Here is a 13,483-nt window from a genome sequence, read left to right as displayed (position 1 = left end):
GGAAGGTAGGCCTGAGAGCCCTAAAGGCTTGGGAGTGCAACCGCTCTGTCTGGTGTGGCTTTGCAGACTGGAGAGGAGAGCAAAAGCCAGGTGCTCTCAAAGCTGTGGAAGGCAGGGGAAGAGGTTCTCTCCCAGAGTTTCCAGAAGCAATGTGTCCCCACCTGCACCTGCTTTAAAACAGCACGATGCAGCATATAGCCCTTTGAGCACACCTGTTGATCGTCTCTACATTTACACTAATCCATTACATTAAAGATAGAACTGAGTTATCCGGGCGGTGGGACGTGGCCTGCTCCTCCTTACTACAGAAAACTCATAGCTTTTACCATTCATAAACAAAATTATTTTGAATTTTGAAAGTTTAGTTGTCAGGAAGAATGTTTCCATAAATATCTTTCAGAATTCTCTCTGCATTTTTAGCATTATTTTCCCTGCTTTAACACTTGCGAGCAAATTTTAATGTTTATGGATTTAAATTCTAGATACAGTATTAATCAGTAAGAGTACTATTTCCCTCCAGAAACAGTAAGATGTGTGAGGAATATTGATTTGTACAATCTGATGTAGCTCTTGGGCTTACGGTTTCTAATAGTGACAGCCAGCCAGTCGAATGTTTGTTTCTACAGAATCTAAGCTATGAATGCTAACATTTGGGCTTTTGTTCTTCACTTAAAAAAAATAAAAGAAGAAGAGAAAAAAAAAACAAAAAAAAAAAACTAACCTCCTTATTTTGTTACCCTGAAGATGTGGCTCAGAAAATACTTGGATACTTCTCTTCAAAGCACGTATTTCCTTCTCTTACCTGATTTAATGTTTCAGAATACTGAAGAATGTGCCGTTTTCCCCTGAGTGACTTTATAGAACATAAATATTGTACAAATACAATAAATATCTATTAAAAGTCAGATTTTAAAAAAAAGATAGGAAAGAGATTTAAAAAAATAGGAAGGAGCTGTTATGTTCACAGTTCTTTTTTCTTTTTTTTTTTTTTTTTTTTTATGAGTTCGCTACCCACTGCCTTTTTGTTTTTCAAATAGCCCTAAGAAGAAGCTTGAAGTGTGGAAATAGATGTGTAGCTAAAAGAAAAAAACCCTCTGAGAACAATCTGCCCAGAGGGATGAATTGAGGGGACAAAAAGAGGTGGGGCTCTTGGCTGTGTTCAGAATTTCAGCGTGTTCATAATTGCCTGGGAGAGAAGATGTGTGTTCCCTTCCCCGTAAGTGTTTATAGCCCTGCTAAGCCCTTGGACATTTGCTGTCCTCTTTAAAGTCCCCTCTTCACCCTGCTTTTCCTGTTTGCTAGAACAGCTGGTCGCTGTCAGCGGTGATGAAAGTTATTCCTTTTTCCCTGGGTTCAGGACTTGCGGGTGTTGTTGCTTGAGCTGCTTCTTCAGCTGCTCTCAGAAATGCTGGCTTGATTTCACTCTCGAGCTTACTGTGTTTCTGAGAATTTCTGCCTGATCAAGGAAGTCACCTATGTGAGCTGCCTCTCCAAAGTGCTGTGACCAGCAGTTCTTGGGAAAGAATCCTAGGTCCCTAGGTGGGGGCATAGGGCAAGAATTACTACAGCTTGCCTTGATTTTAGGTCATGTATCAGCCTAGGTTTACGGTCCTTCTGGCCACAGCAGGCATTCCAGACTGGAGTTAGGGGTACAGAGAAGAGTTGCTAGGGGATGAGGGTGGCTTCCTTCTCTTGATGACAATGATAGTAAATTTTTTTTTATATGTTCTGGTTATGCTGAGTGGAGCTGGCTCTTCACATTGCTTATTTTCTTTGAGTCTTGTGGCCGCCATTGTATGGATCCCCTTCGGTGGTGAGTCTTCATCTTCACAATTTGCATGCAAGATGCCAAAACACTCATCAGGCTGGAGCCCACACCCAAATACAGGCTTTTCTGACTCCAGACCTTTTGTGCTCAAGCGTCCCACCCAGGTCTCTTCCTTGTCTGGGGAAGGAAGGACACAAGCATCTCAAGTGGCCCCAAGTCCCCGTGCCTGGGAAAGCCTTGATATGAACTAGACCATCTAATATGTCTGGGGCATGGAAAATTAACACTTCATCAGTGATGTGAACTTTATCATGTACTGCGGACATTTGGTAACCTGTATGAGACACTTGTGTTTCGTTCTATAACATACTTTGAAGGGTAATTGTCACATTTTCCTGTTGCAGCACCTGTGGCTAATCTGTCAAGGAAAGGAGATGACTGAGAATCTTGACCAGCCCCACACAGAACACTCACTCCCAAGAAAGCACAATCCCCAGAAGGGCCAGCCTTCCCTTGCTCCCCACTCTCTGAGAAGGGACATTCAGCTCAGTTACTGTCCTATGCCTCTGCCCCAGATGCCTTTTGGAGGAAGTGTGTCCTTGTGAAGGGGTGGGTTGTGAGGTCTTCCATGCTCAAACTATGCTCAGTGTGGGACATAATCTCCTGCTGCTGCCTGTGGATTGAGGTGTAGGACTCTCAACTCTTTTTGCAGCACCACATCTGCCTGCATGCCACTTGCTATGTAAGCCAGTCCCAATTAAATGTTTTCCTTTATAAGAATTGCCATTGTCATGGTGTCTCTTCACAGTAACAGAAATCCCAACTAAGACAATTCCCTGCAAAGGAGATACTGTTATCTTCATTTTTATGTTTAAGAGTGGATATAGAAAGTCTTAGGTTACTAAAGTCACTAAGGGGATGGTATTGTTTAAGCATTGTAGACCTGGGACTTTACAATAGTTCTCTTGACAGGGATTTGGACAGTATTTTGGCATAATTTACGTAATTATTTAGTAAGGAAAACTATATATGTGGAATTTGGGCTCGGCACTTGGCAATATTTCTTTGTGAGGTAATGAGAACTTAGAAGTGACTAGAAGGAAAGAGGGGGCAGTTTGTAGGGAAAGTCAGTAGGTCTGGAACAATACCATAATGGGAAGAAAATTTGATATAACTTCCTGACTTGATTTATGACTATCAGCACACTGTGAGCAGAAATGAAGTCAGGGGCAAGCTGAATATTCGTTTTTATTTGGATGAGTTAAGGATTCCCAGTAGAGAACCGACTGATTTCAGCTGTAGTGTGAGAGACTGGCTGTTTTCTTTGAATATGTTTTGCTTTGATTGTTTACTGTGTGTACTGCATCATACTAAAAACACGATGTATGTAAAAAAATCAAAAATCTCAGAAATTATTCTAGTTTAGAAGTTATTAGGGCAGTCTACCATGGTTGACATTCAAACAGAAAGTCAGATGATTCTAAATACAGGCTGAAGATGCCTACTTGAAATGCCCATGACTGTAAATGTTTTGTGTTTCAGATTTTAGAAAATTTTCATCTACATAATGAGAACCAACTCAAAACGTGAAATTCACTTATGCTTCCTATACATTTGATCATGCCAGCATTTTGACTGTGGCTTGTCACATGAAGTTAAGTGTAGATTTTCTGCTTCTGACATCTGACCATCCCTCTCAGTTTCAGACTTTAGAGCATTTTGGGTCCACTTTCCACAGGTTTTGGGGTTGGAGTGCTCAGCCTCTCTGTAAAAACAGGATGCCGCTTTTGATGTAGTTGGCGTGCAAAGATTATACCTAGCTACAGGTTTACGTATGTCTATCAAACATGTCCCTGGGGCGGTAGTGATTTAGCATAGTAAAACAGAAGGAAGAGTAACTACTAAGTGAAGTGGGGACTGGTGCAGGGAAGAGGGAGAAAGCATGGGGAGTCAGCATGGTCGGAGCCCATGTGGAAAAGCTATAAACTCACCATTATGTATGATTAATATTTTTTAATAAGGAGTGGTGTAAAAAAAGAGGAATTTAGATATGAGAGAACTCACTCTCCTCCTAAAAACTTCTGTTATAATCAGGCTGCCAGAGCATGTGGAAGGACTTTGTTGGGGGGGGAGGGTTGCAGGATTCTGAGAAAATCCTGAAGAGGAACGTCCCCCCCCCCCCTTTGCCTGCCTAGCTTCTGACCATGCTGAGAAATAGAAACGTCAAAGATATTTCTCTTTACAAAAGAGGCTGTGATGGAGCCCAGTCTCACTTTGACAGACAAGCTGTGATGTGGATTCCCATCCTGGTGGGTCATGTTGAGCTGGGGCTGCCCTGAGAAGTGGGCTCAAGCGAAAGCACTCTACCTGTACCTTAAGGAAAAACATAACCAGATCTACTGGAAGTGCTTAGCGGGTAGAAAGGGACAAGGACTCAATGGGTTTTCAATTTTAAAAATTCTTTTTTGTGATTTAGTATAGTGTGGGAATTGATTTCCTGCCGCCATGAATGGGAGGTCCCATGTCTGCCTTCCTGGAGGTCTGTTTTAATCATTGCGCCCATTACTTACTCTTGGTGGCTTAAGTTGTAAGGCGTGAATGCCGTGAAGCATTTGATTTATAGGTCAGGACGATCTGGGAGAACTATACACATGTTTTGCAGACAGAGTTCTGGCTCTAGGTCCATGTCAGCCTTTACAGTTTGCTGTTTAGGGAGAAGAATGTATGCTCATTTTAGATACTCGTTGGGCTCAAACTGCATTCATTCATTTCTTTCTTCACAGAAACTAGGGACCCACTTTGGGCTCTGTAATGAAAAGAACAGATGCTCCCATGAAGCTTATGTGCAAATAGACAAAAGAGTCCACAAATAAACATATAACTGCGATTTCTGAGATGCCGATGGTTAGTATAATTAGTGGGAAAGGAACAGTATCTGAGGGGAACTGGAGGATAGATGGGACACTTGCTGAAATGGTTTTTGTCACATGTGGTCACAAAGAGTTCATCCATAGTACGAAGAGAGAGTTGGACTGTACTCACACAGATGCCAGTGTGCTGTGGGAAGAGCCGTGCTCCTGTGTATTGCTGGGGTCGTGAGTAACAGTGGTAAGGCTTCACAGTGGTTCACGTCCTCTGTATCTGTTGTCAGACCCACTGAAGCTTTTCATAGTTACTACTTTGGCTGCTCAGCCATCTCCCTTGACAGTTGAATAATTTCTTCTTTTTCTTTCATTCTGATTATGAATTAACCTCTGCCTATTACGTCCAGGTTCTTCCCAACTCCCCATCTCTTCCAATCTGCATCCTTTCTGTCTCTTGTTAGAAAACAGACACTCAAAAATAACAATCAAGTACAATAAGGTAAATCAAAACAGAATATGACAAAACAGCCAAACAAGAAAAAGCACAACACATACAGATACATGCTTGTTTGTACAAGATTCCACAAAACTGGAAGCCATGGTATGTATGTAAAGGACCTGTAAGGTAAAAAGCAAAACAAAAACAAACAAAACACAATGTCCTGGCAACATTGTGAGACAAAGAACCTCCAAAGATAACCGTAGAATTTGTTTCCTGTTAATCGTCTACTGCTTGGCATGGAGCCCACTCTTAAGAGTGTGGTTTGTTTTCCAGTTAAAATCTCTTGAAAAAACTTAAGTTTTCATTTCCAAATGGCTCTCAGTTGGGGATAGCTTCTGGGTTATCCTAGGGCTTCTCTCAGCTCTAGGACCCTGTCTTAGTAAGGGTTTCTATGGCTGTGAAGAGATACCATGGCCACAGCAACTTTTATCAGGGAAAACATTTAATTGGGGCTGGCTTAGAGTTCAGCGGTTTAGTCTTTTATCATCATGGCAGGAAGTATGGTATCATGAAGGCATCCATGGTGCTGGAGAGATAGCTGAGAGTTCTACATCTTGATCCATGGGCAACAGGAAGTGAACTGTCTACCATGTTGGATATAACTTGAGCATATGAGACCTCCAAGCCTGCCCCGACAGTGACACACTTCCTCCAACAAGGCCACACTTACTCCAACAAGGTCCCATCTCCTAATGGGCTAAGCATTCAAACACATTAGTCTATGGGGGTCATACCTATTCAAACCACCACAGACCCCACTTGGTGCAGACCCATGCAGGCCCTGTGCATGCTGTGACAGTCTCTGTGAGTTCATATATGTGCCAGCCCTGTGTGTCAGGATGGTCATTCTCTCTTGGTATCCTCCGTCTGCTCTGGCTTTTATGTTATTTCTGTCTCCTTTTCTGCAGGGTCCCTTGAGCCTGAAGGGAGGGGTTTGGTGGAGACATCCCTTTTGGGGCTGAGTGTTCCAAGTTCTCTGTCTCTCTGCATATATTATGTGGTTCTCTGTGCTTTCCAATCTGTTGCAGGAGGCAGACTCTCTGATACTGGCTGACCAAGACCCTGATATGAGTGTAGCTGAATATTATTAAGTATTTTTACTTATTATTATCAATTTAATATTATTTTATTATAATATTAATTTAATATAATTTAATAGTATTAGGTAATTTTATTGATATGTTTCTTTTCTCCTCTAAGTCCCCAGGATTTCTAGTCTCAGCTTCTTGGCCACACATGTAGTGTTGGGTATGAGTTACATCTTCTGGAGTGGGCCTTAAGTCAAATCGGATATTGGCTGAATATTTCTATAAACAGTATGACACTGTTGAACCGGTGTATCTTGCAGGCAGGTCACTCTTATAGTTTAAAAGATTTGTAGCTGGGTTAGCTTTTAACCTTTCATCTTTGGTGGCATCTAGAGTACCTTCCAGTACCACGTGTAGGTGAAGTTTCTGCGTAGGCCCCAGCTGTACTGCTTCATGTTCAACAAGTTGTTTAGGTGTTACCTTCAGCAATGGGGCCTTGCCCTCAGTTTATGGAGAGCCAATAGCCTTGTTTGTTTGAGGGTCCTCATGAGGCTCCTTTGGCCAACAACTCAATTAGTTGTAATCCATTCCCTACACTGTAAGCTTCACTTGGTGACAAGAGATGCTCAGTTGGTCTCTGTCTCATCCCCTCAGTTATCTGTCAGTTTCATTTAGATCCCCTTCATATGTGTACACATTATAGGAAGCTTCTACTGTGTTAGATGTCCATGTGACTCCTCATAAAATTAAGATGGCCCTTAATTTTAGCATCCTTCCAGTTTTCCCTCCCTTGCCTCCTCTTCCCTCTTCTCTGTTTAATCTTCCCATTCTAGTTCCCACTTCCCCTCCATCTCCATCTATAACTATCTGTGCTATTTACCCTTTCTAGGGATATCCACCTCTCTTCCCCAGTCCCTTACACTCTACCTGCTCTCTGTGGTTATATGGATTATAGCTTGCTAGTTAATGACGTGATAGCTAACATCATATAAGCAAATACAAACCATATTTGTCTTCCTATATCTATGTTACTTCTTTCGGGATGGGTTCTTTTTCTAGTTCTATTCATTTACTTATGAATTTCATGGTTCTTTTTAAAAAATGGCTGAATAATATTCCCACTGTATAAAAGTACCACACATTTTAATCCATTCATCCATCAACAGATGTCTAGGTTGTTTCCAATTTCTGGCTATTATGAACAGAACAGTAGTGAACAGGTTGAGCAAGTGTTTCTGTCATAGGATGAAGTGTCCTTTGAATAAATGCCCAAGAGTGGTACAGCTGGATCTTGAGGTTGATTGATTTCTATCTGCCCAGGGAACCACCATAACTGATTTTTCCATAGTGGCTGTATAAGCTTGTACTCCCACAAGCAATGACTGAGTGTTTACATCACCCCCACACCATCCCCCCCAATATCATCTTTAATATGAACTGTCAGTTGTTTTATTGATCTTTGTCATTCTGATTGGTGTAAGATGATGTCTCAAAGTAGTTTTAATTTCCATTTTCCTAAAGACTAAAGATGTTGAACTATTCTTTAAGTGGTTCTCAGCCAGTTGAATTTCCTCTTTTGAGAATTCTTTTAGATCTGTGCCTCATTTTTAATTGGTTTATTTGTTTTCTTGATGTTCAGTTTCTTCTTTCTTTTAGTTCTTTAAAAAATGTTTTGCATATTAGCTCTTTATTGGATGGGCATTTGGTATCTTTTCCCATTCTGTTTTTGCCACTTTATCTGAATGATGATGTACTTTGCCTTACAGAAACTTTTCAGTTTCATGAGGTCTTTTTAATTGTTGATCTTAGTGCCTATGCTATTGGTATTCTGTTCAGAAATTCCTTTCTTTGCCTGTGAGTTCAAGGCTATTCAACACTTAGTGTTCTAGTATATTTAGTATATTCAGCCTTATGCTGAGGTCATTGATCCATCTGGAGTTTTGTGCATGGTGATAAGTAGGGATCTATTTGTATTCTTCTACATTCAGACATCCAGTTTAACCAGCATCATTTGCTGACAATGTTGTCTATTTTCCTGTATGTGTTTTTGGATTCTTCATCAAAAGTCAGGTCTCCATAGATTGGTGGACTTATTTCTGGGTCTTAATTCTACTCCATTGATCAGACAGTTGTATAATTTCATCTTTAAAAATTGAACATGATATGCTCTTAAGTAATTATTTTACACTTATGGTGACTAGCTAGTATTCACTGAATTTCTGGTTGACATCTTGTGAACTTCTTGACAAATACATAATGTTGTAATTTCTGTTAATATCCAGATGATAACTGTGGGAAAAACTCACAGAAATATAAAGACCTTGGTCAAGGTGGTAGTTGATTCAACTTGTTGGTGTCTTGCATATTGCTGTTCATTCCTAACCACACACAGTACTGCTCTGTAGAAGTTGGGTCTGTCAAATGCATACTTTTTTATTCAGTAAGTGAATATTGGACATAATTTGTTTTCTTATATAATTGTAAAATGAGGTTAAATGTTTTTTTTGTAGTTTTTAGTTTCTACCCACTTTCAGACAAGAACTAGAATTTCAAACCTTTTATAGAAGTTACTGAAGCTGTGCTATATGCTAGCTTTCTTTCATAGATCAGATCTTGAGTAAGAAACTGACAGTAAGATGTTCCATCTATGCTAAAGGGGATGAGCATGTGCTGTGCTTTCAGAGCCCAAACTTTCTGAGATATTTCTTTGGTAGCTCACTTGCTGGGTTAGGCTTAGTCCCACTTCCTCACTTACAGAACAGGAATAATATACTGACCTATGTTGAATGGTGTGTTAGAAATGGTGCCTTCCCAAGCACAATTTACAGAGCATTGTATTACTGTATTTTGCCAACAAATAGCAGGCAATTGGGTCATTCCTTAGTTATTTCCAGGGTGTTAGAGGTTTCTGAGTTCATCTTTCCCCAGGTTTCCTAATTTACCAACAGGAAAACTGGAAATTCAGGATTCCTTATGTGTCTACATTTGAAAATGATTTATGTTTTCACATCAGGGAAAGAGGTTTTATGTAGCATCTTTCTTTTAAATAAAAATTCAGAACGTATTGTCTGAACTGGAAGTATCTCAAAGGTCTAGGATATATAACTGCTGTCTGGGTGATGCTCTCAGTATTCTCTTGGGTGTGGTGGGGCCTTCTGCATTTGTATTCCCCAGTCTTTTATTCCAGGCATCACAATGTTGTCTAGACTTTCTTGTGTGAATTCCATTCAGAGGAGATGGAAAATCCATGAATTAAATTTAAGCATTGCTCTCTCCTTCCCTTGAAGCAACAAGCTGATGGAGAAAGAGTTATAGCCGAGTATTGGTGTAGGGAGATGCTCATGGGTTCTGAGGAGAACTAGAAGTCAGTATGACTAGCAGCATAGACAAAGCAAAAGTTGTCTGCTTACCAAAAACGAGGAGAGTCTGATATATAGAAAAATCTTATATTAGATTATTTATGTTGATATCTAGAGTATCAAGTAAATGTAGGGTGGTCCCTTATCCTTATGGAACTTACTTGGTTGGGTGATAGGCCACATTCAAGGACTTGATTCAGACCTGCCTGTAAACATTTTCCCCCTATCTGCCCATTAACTCTTGTGTTTATAGCCTAAATTTCCAGCTCCATTCTACACCAGATCGATGGAAACATTCACTGTGGGCTTCTTTGTAAGGGAGACCAGCAGCCCTCACTCACTAAGGTGCTTTAGGGATGTGTGGCTGAGCTCTCAGGGTCAGACCCAGCCCTCTTTGGGCTATGGAGTTTTCACTCTTCCTGTCTAGTGATACTCTCAGATGTCCTATTTGCTTAATCCTTGTCACCAAGAGTGGTATTTTGTTTTAATGCATTGACCAGTGTAGGTAGCAAAACACTGATGAATACATCAAAAATGTTCAAGTTACCACATGCCTCATCTGTCTTCTGGGACCTTACATTTGAGGACCCAGTGATTCTACTAAGACACTAAGTGTACACACACATCATTGGTTCATTGGGGATCTCATGCTCTAAATATTTTAATAGATAACAAAGATTCAGTTTCTATAAACAATCATTATTTGTGAGTCAATTTTGTCAGGTAACATGAACACATTGCAGGATTAGTTTGGGGGTGAGAATTCTGAAAGTGGGCATCTTAAATCCATGCTCACATATTTTCCTTCCCATGCTTGCTTTTTTCATGCCCGTTGCCCCCTTGCTTCTTCCTCCAATATCTAATGTTATTTTATCTTTTCCAAATCCATAAATTCAACTAACGTAGGGGAAACGGCCCTGACTGGGAAATTTGGTTTAGTATAGTATGCCAATGGCTACCTATGTTGTAAGGTGGGTTCCAAAGATCTAGCTAGTGGACACCTGATCCTTAGAAGGAATACAGTAAAACAAGAATACCTTCCTCTTATGGTGCTGCATGCCAGTTTATAGATTGTGGATTCTTTTTAGTGGCTTTCTTTAAAGTGAGGATTTTGTATTGTGCCATAGTACCATACTACAACAATGTATGTTGTTGATAAAATCAAGACATTTCATATGATCACAACTTTGTTAAAAGTTCTTATGGGAATCCAGAGTTATTTAGGAATATGTCCTAATTTTAAGTGAGCCAAATATAGTTTTAGAAACATATTCGTGGTCTTAAGTACAGCAACAAAGTGTAAATGTTCATGATTGAATATACTTTTTAAAAATAAAAATAATTGAATTACCTAAGTGTTTTGGAGAAATGATTTTAGTTCTTAAAATATGATAAATATGGACTGGCTCAGGAATAGATTTTATAGCAAAGTGTGGTTTAGCTTTTTGAGGTGACTCTTTACATTGTGCCCCTCTCCTGTCTGATGTCTTACAATTCTTTTTTACCCACAGATTTACCAATAAAGAGATATAGAGAATATGAGCTGGTGACACCAGTTAGCACAAACCTAAAAGGACACTATCTTTCCCATATTCTTTCTGCAAATCACAAAAAGAGGTCACCCAGGGATGTGTCATCTAACTCAGAGCAATTGTTCTTCAACGTCACTGCATTTGGAAGAGATTTCCATCTTCGACTAAAGCCCAACACTCGCTTCCTAGCTCCTGGGGCTGTTGTGGAATGGCATGAGACAGCTCCGGTGCCTGGGAATACAACTGACCCCAGAAAGGGCCGTCAACACGGAAGTGCTTCGGAAAGAATCTGGAGATCAGAGCCTCTGCAGACTAGCTGTGCCTATGTTGGTGACATCATGGACATTCCAGGAACCTCTGTTGCCATTAGCAACTGTGATGGTCTGGTAAGATTCATTTCCTTTCCTGTGTGTGTGTGCACATGGGAGTGTGCAGGTGTTGGCCTTCAGTGTGTCCTCAGTATCGCAAGGTAGAGGTGGAAAGGAAACCCAACTCCAGGCAGCTTGGTGGGTGGGGCAGGCGCCCTCTGCCCTGCAACTGTTATGGCTTCTGTATACGGCCTTGTCCATCTTACAACCTTCTGGATTTCCTGAGTCTTGCAGGAACTTCGTTCCCTTGGGAAGACATGACTAGACAAAGGTGACTAATAATTGATAAAGTATAGTGTCCCTCTTGCTAGGCTACCATATTTCTAGGTTAGAAACACTGAGCTACCCAGCCCCAGAATTGTCCCTACTCTCTGTAGATTTCTGGAACAAACTTCTGCTTCGGTGGACAACCCCTTTCCCCACTGTCTTCTCGACTCTAGCCACAATTCTGTCAGTAGAGATTGTTCCAGCTATCCCTGAGATGACCATGGCTCCCATCCCTGTCATGCCTGTAGCGTACACAGCCTTTGATGGCCTGTGGGAGGAGGTGTTGGCCTGCTTCACCGTCTAACTTTCCTCTCGGAAGTGAGTTCAGGGGAAGACGTCATGATAGTGGCAGGTAGTTTACACTGGGGTGGGGAAACACTGTTGCTAGAAGCCCTAGACGACTATTTCTTTTCTCCGCAGAGTCCTGCCATGTGCTGTCTCACACCACCAAATTACTCACTTGAGTAGTGACAGCTCATACTGATTTTTGTGCTTTGTAAGTTTACCGAAATACAGGAATGTTTGATATAATCTTATATCATGAGTTTTGCGTTAAGTTTTTCTAGACTTACTAACACACTGTTGCCTTGTTAATTAACATGCTTTGTCAGCAGGGGAAACTGGTTGGGAGTGGAGGAAATGGGTAAGTTAATTGCTTTTCTGGTTACTGGAGGTCAGTGATTTCCTTCTGGGCTGCTTTTAAGATCAAGGGAGATTATCAAGCACTAAGGTTTTCCACATTTAAAAAATACTTCTAACTTCTGATGAAAGGATTGGGTTTTATCTAGTAAAAATGGCATGTAAAAAAGATAAACAGGAAAAGTATGACTGAAAAAGATGGGAGGTGTTCTTTCTCCTCTTCCTTCTTGCCCTTGAACCTTTGCTTCTCTGAGGGTTAGAACAGGAAACCGTCATAACATCAGGGGTCCTGGATGCTAAGGTTAACGGTTTAGTAATGATGGATGGATGTCTTTTTCAAAAATATTAGATAGTCACATCTGGTGAATATCACAGGCATTTTATCCTTGTTGGATCTTTTGGGCAGGACCAAATGAACTGTGTGGGCAGTTGCCAACTTCTAACAAAAACATCCTCAGGGCTTCTGCTTTGAGATCTGGTCCCTTCCAGCACAGGCCGTTGCATGGCTTGCCTCAGTAAGTCTGGTTGCAGAGGCACATTTTTAACCAAGTCTGTTTTCGAAAGACTCCAACAGTGTGCGTGTGATTGAGAACATTTGGTAATTGTAGATTCAGCTCAATCTGGTAAGTGAAATGTTTGGCCCTAAAAATAGGCATGGCCATGTAGTCCCTGGCAGGGCACTTGGAGAAGCTGGTTGGTGGGGACTGACCTTTAAGATGCTGAGGGTGAACATCTGCTTCTGAGAGCTGAGGCTCCTCTCTCTAGGCCAGTGTCATCTTACTGTTTTCTTCCACAAGATTCTTGTGGAAGTGGCTGTGTCCCACTGATGGGCAGAGGGGAGGATCATGCCTTTCTGGTTTACATACTGACTTTCGGTGTCGTAGAAACTCTGAGGAAGAGAAGACTGAAACTGTGTTTCCAGGTCAACATGAGGCCGTTTTCAGATGAAAGACTGTAATTCTCAGTGTATACAGGGAGATAAAAAAGAAAGTGGAATGCGATTGGTAAAAGTCCCCCCATTTGCTTCATCTATGAGACCATGACTGTTGCAAGCTTGCTTCTTAAACTATGGCTTGCTTGATCCTTCCATGCCCCATAGTCGCTGATGATATTGTCTAGTTTTGTGTGACCTATGCCAGGTTTGAGCCTTCACCCA

The 13,483-nt window shown here is 41.1% G+C and overlaps 1 protein-coding gene across 1 annotated transcript in view; it reads left to right on the top strand.

Annotated features, from left to right (window-relative positions):
- Adamts3 (ADAM metallopeptidase with thrombospondin type 1 motif 3) overlaps window positions 1-13,483 on the top strand; it is a 206,238-nt gene that overhangs the window by 8,689 nt on the left and 184,066 nt on the right. The window contains exon 3 of the mRNA XM_050150175.1: window positions 11,033-11,439. Within this exon, the coding sequence (XP_050006132.1) occupies window positions 11,033-11,439 (407 nt within the window). The remainder of the gene's footprint in view (window positions 1-11,032; window positions 11,440-13,483) is intronic.

Source organism: Alexandromys fortis, unplaced genomic scaffold, assembly GCF_014885135.2.
Source record: "Alexandromys fortis isolate MF-2015 unplaced genomic scaffold, M_Fortis_MF-2015_v1.1 scaffold_0, whole genome shotgun sequence".
Taxonomy (NCBI): Eukaryota; Metazoa; Chordata; class Mammalia; order Rodentia; family Cricetidae; genus Alexandromys; species Alexandromys fortis.
This window is presented reverse-complemented; position numbering and strand designations above follow the sequence as displayed.